Source organism: Branchiostoma floridae, chromosome 13, assembly GCF_000003815.2.
Source record: "Branchiostoma floridae strain S238N-H82 chromosome 13, Bfl_VNyyK, whole genome shotgun sequence".
Lineage (NCBI taxonomy): Eukaryota > Metazoa > Chordata > Leptocardii > Amphioxiformes > Branchiostomatidae > Branchiostoma > Branchiostoma floridae.
In genome coordinates, this window is record NC_049991.1 from 22,022,922 (window position 1) to 22,035,239 (window position 12,318).

Genomic DNA, 12,318 nt, shown 5'->3' on the forward strand with positions numbered 1-12,318 from the left:
ATCTAACGGCCAGAGCTTAGTTGGTAGTAAAGCTGACTTACTGGACATCTTGATGTCTGAAATGTGGGGTTTGGACTGGTCAGTCTGGTCAGCCTGGGAGTCCGGCCACTGCCTGGTGGACAGCAGCAGGACCAGCACCACTGCAGGGAACTGCGGGAACCGCGACATCCTGGCCCGGCTGTGGTGCAGTGTATGTGTGGAGCAGGTGCGGACTCAGGGTGGGGCTTATATACAGCACTGGTGATTGCGCTGCTGCGTTGGACACAGACAAAGGTGGGGTAAATAATATTAGTCGTTTCTTTTTATTGAGTTAATAGCTGTCAATGGCCTTGTTAGCTGTGGATGGACCTAGGGTGGGTGGCCAATTGCCAGACTTGCGCAGAAAGATTGCTTGCCAAGTCATTCTGTACAAGATGGCTTACGTCCTTGTATGTATGACAGTATGTCAATACGTGCATTACCAAATCACTATTCACTCGACCTTTGCACACACAAAATCAGATGTTTATGTTCCTTGCGTCAGCATTCCTTCATTTCCTGCCATTTATTTGCACCGGTTATCTGTGTTGTTACTAACTCATACGCACCGGTTACTTGTGTTGTTACTAACTCATACGCACCGGTTACTTGTGTTGTTACTAACTCATACGCAACTCCCAGTAATCTCATCGGATACTTGTGTTGTTACTAACTCATACGCACCGGTTACTTGTGTTGTTACTAACTCATACGCACCGGGTACTTTGTGTTGTTACTAACTCATACGCAACTCCCAGTAATCTCATCTTTAAAGGTAAGGGCACAACACGCCGTACGTGCAATTTGTCCGTACTTTTTTGGGGGGGAGGCCACGTCCGTCACGTATTTCTGAAAACGTTCAGGCTGTACAGGACAGGCGCGTCGCCCGTAATAGCACGTACGGGGGGCGAATCCGCAGCCCGATGGCACACAGATTTTTGCCTGCACGTAAAGTTCTACGACGTGTCTGCGTGGTCCAAAATCCGTCGGATTCCCTACGAGTTCGTACGGAGGCGGTACTTACCACGTACGGATCCCAAAAGATTGCCCACGTTTTGGCACGTAGACAGCACGTATTCGCACGTACGGCGGGTTGTGCCCTTAGCTTTAGACTAATAAGAGGCTAGACAGTTGGGAAGAAGCTCACGTGACCATAGATAGGTGACTACAGTCTTGTCTACACACATCAAGCCTATGTGATGTTTGTAAAATGTCCTTACACATGTATGTCGTCAGTAGTAGTCCTGAATGATTTTGCATCTTCTTCTCTAAAGCAGGTCTTGTAACTAGCATGTTACCTTCACCTTATATGGATGGCCTTGAAACAAGAAGCAGTGTCCGCATGTTTTGTTTGGCTTATTGTGAAACACAAAATCTAATCACACAACTGAATTTAGTCCTGTAATCTTAAACGCCAAAATCATCCCTCTAAACCACAACTCATGGCCACAAATTGACGCTTTGATGGCAGAACCTGTCGTCTCCTTGCTTTTGAAATTTTGACGCTTTTAATTGTAAAACTAATTTCTCTCCTCAAATTCAATTACGTGTAAAATAATGATTTCCGGGCCTTCTTCATCAAGGCATACAAAGAGTGGAAACACAACACGGCGTGACAAATATGTTACAAAGTTCGTAGTGAAGATAGTTTTAGAAAAAAAAGGAAGATTGCACTAAGAAACATTTTCATTCCGCCAGTTTTCTTTTCCTATCAGAACGAATATTCCTAAAATGGTTGCTTACGTCACGGTGACGTATGTTATTCAGAACCTGCTGTGGAGTGACCTTGGTGGTGATTAACGGTCTCGTTTGACCTTGATGACCAGATTAGTTCTGATTGGTGCGGAGATTGAATCTTGTGTTTGGGCTTTTGTTCAAATTTGATTAAATTACAGTGTAGGAGGTGCGCTGGAGAAGCTGTCATATTTGGAGCGGAAGTGGTGATTGAAACCTTGCAACCTAAGACAACAGAACACAACCCAAAACAGTTGAAAACAACCAAAAGCGACCGAAACAGAATGATGACGAAAAAATCGTGAAAAATTTCATTTCTCAAAGCAATTTTGCACAAAATATGTAAAAAAAAACGTGTGCAAATACAAAACGACGTGACTAATATTTTTATAAAGTTACCTTTCAGGGAAACCTTGCTGATGCCTTTCTTTCTGTAGGTCGAACATTCCTTGCCCCCACCCAGTAAATATGGACCATTCCTTTGTCCGGTCGTGACAAAAGAATCATCAGTACAGCAAGGACGTTCTATGTAACGTCCTTGAGTACAGCAGACAAAAAAATATAATGATTTAAGGCCAAAGTGCACGGAAATCGGAATAGTCTAACGTTATTTCTCCTACCTTTTTGAGGAATAAACTCTGCTTTTGTTTGCCGATGACCAACGCAGTAGTAAATCCAATCACCAGTTCTGTATATAAGTCCCTCCATGAGTCCGCACCAGCCACAAACATACACTTCACCACAGCCGGGCCAGGATGTGGCGGTTCCCGCAGTTCCCTGCAGTGGTGCTGGTCCTGCTGCTGACCACCAGGCCGTGGCCGGAGTCGCAGGCTGCTCCCTACGGGCCGGACACTGACCCTGGGAACCAGGAAATGTTCAGTAAGCGGTCCTTACTCCGAAGCGTAACCCTGTCCGAAACTGCAACCTCTGCGCACTGCACGTTGTTTTTACTTTGTCGTTGTTTCGTCTCTACAAATTAACTTGGTTGGCTATAGGGGGAATAATTTGCCAGTGGGGTTTTGATGTCAAATGGTTTTATTTACGCCGATAAAAGTTTTATAAACATCCAGGTAGTAAGATACGACAAAATGCATTTACGCAAGCCAAAATCATATCCAGTTGCTGGACTAATGCTTTTTGGCTTGTTGTTGTTTCTTCTCTACTAAACTAACTAGGCTGGCAACAGGAGAATAATTTGCCAGTTAAGTTTTAAAATCAACCATTTCATTGGCGCAGTACGCAGGGGGAATTTCAAAATTAGTGTGGACGGACTCTCCTGGTCAATTATTTTCATTTTTGCCGAAATCTACCATCTGCACCCCGTAGGAAGGTCCGGTGGACGCTCGTCGTTGTTCTTGACGCTGTTGATATGAATAAGTTTCCGTGTAGAGCCACTTTGGCAGGCACTACCCTGCTATGCTACAGTTTTGGTAACGATGACTTGCAGATTCAAAGATTACGCTCTGTGTTCGCAACAGGCATGATTGCGGATATGCACGCTGAGATCAAGACTCTGCGAAGTTCCGTTTTCCACCTTTCGGAATTAAAGGTAAGTTTTCTCATGTGTCTTTTTTTATCATTTAAATTTACTTTGAGACAGACGGGGACACTGCGCTCAAGTTAGTACCTTATTTACTTAATATTTTAACCCTATTTAGACAGAGGGCTTTTGAGGCCTGCTCCAACTTTCATGTTGCATAACGCCCGAACGGCTTACGCTAGAGCCACCAAATTTATAGACTTATCCTGAAATTCAACTGGCAACAATTTCGCAAAGTTTTGAAAGTTTTCCATGTTTTCGGTGTTGCCATAGCAACCGGTTGTAAACAGCTATTTTTGACGAAAATCCGAATTTAGCAGTTTAAAACGAAGTCCCTCTCTCCAAACGGAGTTGAAGGCTTTTTTTAATTAAAGAAAACATGACGTCAATCTATTACGTCATTTTCATGTCATTGATGTTGATATTGACAAGAAAAGTCGTAGCAGACATTATTTTTTGTGTTCTCTCCACTTTATGTTACATTTTGTGTCATACGTTGGTTTTCTGGGAATACCTTTCTTTATTGTTCCAGCCAAGACAGTGAAATTGATGACGTCACAATGACGTCACACCTGTACTTTTCATATTTTACGTCTACATCATTTTCATTCCAATGTGGTAGTCATATGATAAGTATTTAGGAGTTACAGACTCAGAAGAGCGGGCCTCAAAAGACCCCCCCCCCCAGTCCCAGATTGACCAAAAAAGCCCCGTCTGAATAGGGTTAACAGTGCCGCATACAAAGTACAGACTGACGTACAGGTAGTCCTTTACCTCCCTGACCGAAGTCAGGTACCCTTTTTGTCACATGGGTGAAGTGGGGAAGGTCGCTGCTGCAGCGCCACCTACATCGGCTATTAGAAGCAACGAGAATCGTATCCGGCCATTCTATCCCTGATAAGTCACTCCTTGGTTGTGCGAAAAGAACTTTACTATATGACTTCTTCTGTCATGTTCTGTAGACCTTCCGAAAGCGCCTTGCTGCCATGGAGGCCCGTCAGGACGCCTTTCCGGAAGATCTTTCCTCCCGTCTAAACGAGACGGCCGCCCGACAAGCTGCCATGGAGGCCCGTCAGGACGCCGCCCTGGAAGATCTTTCCTCCCGTCTAAACGAGACGGCCGGCCGGCAAGCTGCCATGGAGGCCCGTCAGGACGCCGCCCTGGAAGATCTTTCCTCCCGTCTAAACGAGACGGCCGCCCGGCAAGCTGCCATGGAGGCCCGTCAAGCTGCCATGGAGGCTCGACAGACCACCGTCCTGGAAGATCTTTCCTCCCGTCTAAACACGACGGCCGCTCAACAAACTGCCATGGACGCCCGTCAGGACGCCGTCTTGGAAGGTCTGTCCTTCCGTCTGAACGAAACGGCCGCCCTACAAAAGGAGCGGTTCGCTGGTAAGATTTACACTCCAGGCTGAGATTTGGCTCCAGCTGGTTTTTGACGCGTGTTAGGCGTTTTATTCGGGCTTTCTAATTTGGCCTCTTTGTGAGGCTAACGTCAAATTTCCACAACAGGGCCCGGCCGGGCAATTTGGGGGAACGAAAATCACGATACAAAAGACAAAAACAACAACTCTCCACACGGACCAAAAATAATTCAACAGTATGCCTTGTGCATATTTATTAATATAAACGTTAAGCTAAGGGCACAACCCACCGTACGTGCAATTTGTCCGTACGTTTTTTGGGGGGAGGCTACGTCAGCCACGTATTTCTGAAAACGTTCAGGCTGTACAGGGCAGGCGCGTCACCCGTACTGGCACGTACAGGGGACGAATCTGCAGCCTGAGGTCACACAAAGTTTTGCCTGCACGTAAAGTTCTACATGGAGTCTGCGTGCTCCAAAATCCGTCGGATTCTCTACGAGTTCGTACAGAGGCGGTACTTTTCACTTACGGATCCAAAAAAGATTGCCCACGTTTTGGCACGTAGACAGCACGTATTTGCACGTTGTGCCCTGAGCTTTAGTTTTTCAATTGCCGCAACCAGCCATGCAGGGCCCCGGGTAGGAAATGTGACGTAGGCCAAAACAAAATAGGAACAAGAACGCTATTCCGGATAGCATCTTCCCGGCATTTTCCCTCCTCCGGAATTCAATACCGGAACGTTGATATCGCATTTTGTATCCCGTTCCCCAGATTTCTGCCGGACCAGGCACATGGGCATGTCAACCGGCGATATTCCGGACAGCAGCTTCACTGCATCATCCTACTACAATCCGTACATGCCTGCAAACGCCAGGTTTGGTATCACGAGGTGCTGGATACCGAGAACACGAACTGCGGTAGTGGAGTGGCTGAAGGTAGGGCTGGCCTCTGTCTCTTTAAGTTTGTGCTTATCGAGATGTTGTTTCGATAACGTTAGGCTGTACCCCGTGTAAAAGAGTTAGCCCCGGTACGTCTCTGAAGCGACAAATTTGTCCCGGTGGTCTGCCGGATACCACGGGACTAGCCCTCGGTGTTTCCCACGGGTGGGGCACGGCGTCTATTTGTTACCGGGTCCTGGGCTTGTTTTAAGTCTGACTTAAATTCAACTCGGGGCCCGGTCGGCCATAAGGCGTTCAACGGGGTCACAGATGCCACGCCCGAAAGTGCCTAAAATAGCCCCTGAAGTGCCCATTGGGACATAAGCCTGTGTAACTACAGGTAGACTTTGGCCTGGAGAGTCGGGACTCGGCTGTATGGCGTCATCACCTATTTTTATGACGTAGCTGTACCTGTGTAACTACAGGTAGACCTAAGCCGGGAGACTCTCGTGTATGGCGTCATCACCCATTTTTATGACGTAGGCTGTACCTGTGTAACTACAGATAGACTTGGGCCAGGAGACTCTCGTGTATGGTGTCATCACCCATTTTTATGACGTAGGCTGTACCTGTGTAACTACAGATAGACCTAAGCCGGGAGACTCTCGTGTATGGCGTCATCACCCATTTTTATGACGTAAGCTGTACCTGTGTAACTACAGATAGACCTGGGCCAGGAGACTCTCGTGTATGGCGTCATCACCAAATGACGTAATCTGTACCTGTGTAACTACAGATAGACTTTGGCCTGGAAAGTCGGGACTCGGCTGTATGGCGTCATCACCTATTTTTATGACGTAATCTGTACCTGTGTAACTACAGATAGACCTGGGCCAGGAGACTCTCGTGTATGGCGTCATCACCCATTTATATGACGTAAGCTGTACCTGTGTAACTACAGATAGACCTTGGCCAGGAGACTCTCGTGTATGGCGTCATCACCCATTTTTATGACGTAAGCTGTACCTGTGTAACTCCAGGTAGACCTGGGCCAGGAGACTCTCGTGTATGGCGTCATCACCCATTTTTATGACGTAAGCTGTACCTGTGTAACTACAGATAGACTTGGGCCAGGAGACTCTCGTGTATGGCGTCATCACCCAGGGCAGCCCGGACTACAACCAGTGGACACGGACGTACAAACTGTCATTCAGCATGGACGGGCAGACCTGGGACACGTACCGCGGCACAGACGGCTCCGACAAGGTGACATTTAGGCATCCTGATGTTGAAGCGGGTAGCTAAAAACCCACCACATGGGTAAAAAAGAAGGCCACCATATGGGTCAGGTTACTTAGGACACTACAAAGGTTAGATGAATGCCGCATGGGTTAGACGGGCACCGTATGGGTAAGACAGACACCGCATGGGTTAGACGGACACCGTATGGGTAAGACAGACACCATATGGGTTAGACGGACGCCACATGGGTTAGACGGACGCCACATGGGTTAGACGGACGCCACATGGGTTAGGCGGACGCTACATGGGTAATATGGCGCCACATACGTTAGAAGGACTGGGGTAGATGGACGCCGCATAGGTTAGACGGAAGTCACATGGGTTACATGGACGCAACATGGGTTAGACGGACGCCACATGGATTAGACGGACGCCACATGGGTTAGACGGACACTACATGGGTTATATGACGCCACATACGTTAGAAAAACTGGGGTAGACGGACGCCGCATAGGTTGAATGGAAGTCACATGGGTTAGACGGATACCACATGGGTAAGATGGAACGCCATATGGGTTGACGGACTCCAAATAATGCATATTTATATCCGAACACAGGGCCTTCTTTTCAAATTCCTACCTATGCATCGCTGTTGTTAATATCCCCTTTCCGCGGTTTGAAATGACCCTACCTCCCCCTGTGGCTGTAGGTGTTCCAAGGGAACTACGACCGGTCCTCGCCGGTGTACAACTTCCTGGACTCGCCTGTGACCACGCGGCATGTCCGGTTCCACCCTCGTACCCATTATGACCGCCCAGCCGCGAGGATGGAGGTACTGGGATGCCCCACCGAGCTAATCTGAGCAGAGCAGTTATAGAAATCCGCATAGGCAATAATGTAAAAGTTAGAAAGTTCAGGGTGTCATAATCTCATCCGTGAACATTCCAGGTCATAAGAACTCACCCCACATAGCAGCCCGCTATCTCAAGTGTCCAAAAGTCTAATTTTTAAACTTTCTGACCAACGCAAGATTCCCACCGGTCAAAACTGCCGCCATCTTGGATTTTCATTACGTCATTTTAGGGACTGACTACTTCAAATTAGGGGTCAGCACAGGCCGAAAAGATGGACCAAAACCTAGTTTTTTTTGCCGAATCTGAACATCTGCAACCTACACTGCCTCACCAATATGAAATGTTCCTTACATTTTCCTGCTACAAGTCGAAAATAAGCTAAAATGCTGTATGGACTCATTTTGGGCCTTCTGCGGCTGCGTCAATTAGGGTCATTGCTCAGCACTGTCCGCCATGATGGATGATTGAAACGATGTGAATTAGTTTGTAATCATAATTTCTTTACACACATAAGTTTGGTACTCCCCCGATGACGGGCTATAGTCTTGAAAAATGATGATAAGTTTATTGCAAATTCATGCCCGGAGGCTAATTGCAAGTACCTGTAACACGACAAGAAAGACAATGACAATGGATAACGGTGCAGCATGACTCTAGTACATGTGAATAAGGGTCTAAGGAAAGATGTAATGAGTAAATCCTAAATTCTTGGGCCCGACTTCTGTTTTTGAGACAATGGAAGATAAATGCTTCCACTTTTCCTGTAACGTGTTGGTTTTGTGACGCCAGGAGGAGAGTACCTTTCTTTTTACCTGTAAGCGTGGAGAAGTTATGATGGTGGTCAGTAAAAGTAGAGCTTAGGGATAATGCAACTTTGACTTATATTCCATTTTCTAGGCTTAGCCATTCTATATGGTGGTCAACATTTGCATCTTTAACAACTGAGTGGTGTGCCCGTGTAAAATGTATAGAAAATGATCACTTCCATCACTACAAGTGTTCTAGTTGATAAATAAGCAGCACCAGACTGAGTGTAGTTAACCCTGTGACAATCAAAAGTAGAAACTTGGATTTTTCACCTGTTGTGACGATTCATGGGTGAAAGTTTATCTGAGCAGTGCAAATGAAGGACAGACTAAGTTTTACATGGCCAACACTTGTTTGTTTGTTTGTTTGTTTGTTTATTATTGACTCACTACCGGAAATCGGGACATACCCGACATTCGGCTGACATGTTGCTGTAGTCACGTGTCTTTAATTATGATAATTTGTCAAGTTTGTGTGGTTTGTTTGTTTGTTTGTGGTAATTGTGTATTTATTGTGCTGTGACCTCATCTTGCTTGACATAATGATGATGATGATTGTGCTGTGAAGGTTTGATGAAAACTAGGCTTTGTTCTACACAGTTTTCCCTTCTTAAGACATGGTTCCATTTGTTTACATGGTTTTACTTTTGAAATCTGCTTCATAACGGCGCACCGCATTTCCGTACGGTGCGCTTTCCAAAGTTACACTCTATGTTAGGACGAAAAACAGGTGCTGTGTTGCTTTGATACGGTGCAAAAGAAATAAAATAATTTTTATGTTTGCAGTGACAATCATGAAGTCAATTTTGTGCAGTTTCATGTTATCTGTGACGCAACTCTTGGTGTGCAATATCTACAAATATAACACCCGTCAACATGTCAGATCATTACCTCTATCCTCCTGGGTCCTGTTGTTTTTTTCTCCTTCTCACTGTTGCCCTATAATTAAAAACTACGACATCAATGTCAGACACACCTGTTGTTAATCTTTATACAGTTTGCATACCTTTCTCTTTCAAGGTCAAAATTTGAATGACAAGGAGACAATTAGTTTTGCCATCAAAGCGCCACAGTATTTGTGACTAAATTTGAGGTCGTTTGAAGGACATAATTTGACGTTTAAGAATACAAGACTAAATTGAGTTCTGTAATTAGATTTTGTGTCTCAGTAAGCCAAACAAAACATTCGGTACACAGCTCTTAGACGTTCATAATCAAGTAAACATGCCTTTTTCAAAGCCATCTAATCAGAGACTAAGTGAGATGACCACAAGACAGTTTTGAAACGGGAGAAACTACGAAATCGTTGCAACATGAGAACGTTTTACCAAATATCACATAGGCTTGAAAGGGCTAGTCACTTGTCTATGATTAAAAGAGCTTGAAGGTCCATCCATACTAAAACAAAAAATAAGGTCATTCATAGCTAGATTCTAAATCGCAGTAGCCTAATATTATTTGTCCTACCCTTTTAAAGGAATAGACACTCCCTTTGTTAGGCGATGACCAACGCAGCAGTAGGTTTAATCATTGCTACTGTACATAAGCCCCACCCGGAGCTCGAGAGTGCACAAGCCACCCGTACAACTACACAACGCCAGCTGCAGGTGCGCACAGCCGGGCCAGCCCCACAACAACAGCCGGGCCAGGATGTCGCGGTTCCCGCAGTTCCCTGCGGTGTTGCTGGTCCTGCTGCTGACCACCAGGCAGTGGCCGGAGTCGCAGGCTGCTCCCCAGGCTGCACATTACAATCCGGACACGCAGGCTGACCATTCCGCACCCTACAGGCCGGCTGACCAGGCTGCAACGTACACCCCTTACACCAGTACGGAGAACCCCCAGCTTCAGGTGATGGCCGGTAAGCCGTCAGTTACTCCGACGTCTTTACTCCCAAGCCAAAATCAGTTGCTGGTGAGGAAATGCTTTTTGGCGTGTTGTTGTTGTTTCGTCTCTATTAAACTAACCAGGCTGACTATAGTTACTGTAGAATAATTTGCCGGTGTGGTATTGAAATCAAATGGTTTCATTGACGCAGTACGCAGGGGAAATTTCAAAATCAGTGCGGACTGCCTCTCCTGGCCATTGTGGCCTCCATTTTTGCCGAATTCTGCCATAAGGCCTGTTGGAGGCCCGTTGTTATTGTTCAACTGACGCTGTTGGTATGAACAAGTCGCCTACATGTACGCCTACGCTACCTGGGCAGGCACTACACTGCTATGCTACAGTACAGTTTTGGTAACGATGACTTGCAGATTCTAAAAACACGCTCTATGTTCGCAACAGGCATGATGGAGGCGATGCATGCCGAGATCAAGACTCTGCGAAGTTCGGTTTTCCACATGGCGGAATTGAAGGTTAGTTCGCTTTTAAGTTTGTTTTTATCAGATCAATCACGTGTGTCTGGTTTAACACCCTCTTGCCACAAAACAAAGGCCAACTTGCCCACTTTAGCTCTGCCAAAGTAACGATATATTTGACAACAATCCAATACAAAGCCACAGAGAGAGAATGGACTGTTTAGGAAACATTCCATTAATCTATTCTGCCTGCTATTCAATTACCAAAAGCAATGAATATAAATTGATGTTATGATCGTCATTTTTACTATTTGTTTATCCTGTACGTTGAAATACCCACTCCTGGCATGCCCCATAGGCCTTCGAAAGGCGGCTTGCTGCCATGGAGGCGCGTCAGGCCGCCGCCCTGGAAGATCTGTCCTCCCGTCAGAACCAGACGGCTGCCCGACAAGAGGAGCGGTTCGCAGGTAAGATTTTCTTTCCAGGCTCACGGCTGTGGCTGGATTTTGTCGCGTTTTAGGTTTTTTCCGGGCTTTATGTTTTGTCCCTTTGTAGGGCTAACGCCACTTTTCCACAAAGGGGCCCGGCTTGGCACTTTTGGGGAACAAAAAGTACGACATAAAAGACAAAAAAACGGACCAAAAAAATTGAACAGTATGCCTTGTGCCTAGCTATTAGCATAAACATTAATTTTTCAATTTTTGCAAACAGCTCGGCCAGACTCCGGGTAGGAAATGTGACAGGAACGCCATTCCGGACGGAAGCTTTCCGGCATTTTCCGTCCTCCGGAATTCTCCACCGAAACGCTGATATTGTATTTTGTATTCCGTTCTCCAGATTTCTGCCGGACCAGGCGCATGGGCATGTCAACCGGCGATATTCCGGATAGCAGCTTCACTGCATCATCCTACTACGATCACCGGTTCGTGCCTGTTAACGCCAGATTTAATATCAACAGGTGCTGGATACCGAGAACACCAACTGCGGAGTGGCTAAAGGTAGGTCTAGTTTGTTGGTCTGCCTCTTTAAGTCCGTGCTTATAAACTCCAATCGAGAGGCTGTTTTGATGACGTAGGCTGTACCCCGTGAAAAAGACTTCGCCCCTGCACGGCCCTGAAGCCAAGCATTTGTACCGGTGGTTTGCTGGTGTTCTCCACGGGCAGGGCACGTCTTATTTTGTTACCTGGTCCCCGGTTTGTTTTGCCCAGCCGGCTATAAAAAGGACCCACAAGGCGTCTCACAGGGCCACAAACAGGTGACGCCTGAAAGTGCCTAAAACAGCCCCTGAAGTGCCCATTGGGACATAAGCCTTACAAACCTGTGTAACTACAGATGGACCTGGGCCAGGAGACTCTCGTGTATGACATCATCGCCCATTTTATGACGTAAGTTGTACTTGTGTAACTACAGATAGTCCTGGGCCGGGAGACGCTGGTGTATGGCGTCATCACCCATTTTTATGACGTAAGCTGTACCTGTGTAACTACAGATGGACCTGGGCCAGGAGACTCTCGTGTATGGCGTCATCACCCATTTTTTATGACGTAGGCTGTACCTGTGTAACTACAGATAGACCTGGGCCAGG

At 46.4% G+C, this 12,318-nt stretch overlaps 2 protein-coding genes across 2 annotated transcripts in view; one reads left to right on the forward strand and one right to left on the reverse strand.

Moving 5' to 3' along the window:
- LOC118429529 overlaps positions 1-193 on the reverse strand; it is a 12,061-nt gene extending 11,868 nt beyond the window's left edge. Inside the window, exon 1 of the mRNA XM_035840028.1 lies at positions 42-193. Coding sequence (XP_035695921.1) covers positions 42-168 — 127 coding nt within the window. The 5' untranslated portion in view covers positions 169-193. The remainder of the gene's footprint in view (positions 1-41) is intronic.
- A 9,118-nt stretch (positions 194-9,311) lies between these two features.
- On the forward strand, positions 9,312-12,073 carry LOC118429517. Its single transcript, XM_035840017.1, has 4 exons — positions 9,312-10,294; positions 10,720-10,790; positions 11,092-11,200; positions 11,571-12,073. The coding sequence occupies exons 1-4, from the start codon at positions 10,087-10,089 to the stop codon at positions 11,774-11,776; spliced, it is 594 nt and encodes a 197-aa protein (XP_035695910.1). The 5' UTR covers positions 9,312-10,086; the 3' UTR covers positions 11,777-12,073.
- Positions 12,074-12,318: the final 245 nt, after the last annotated feature.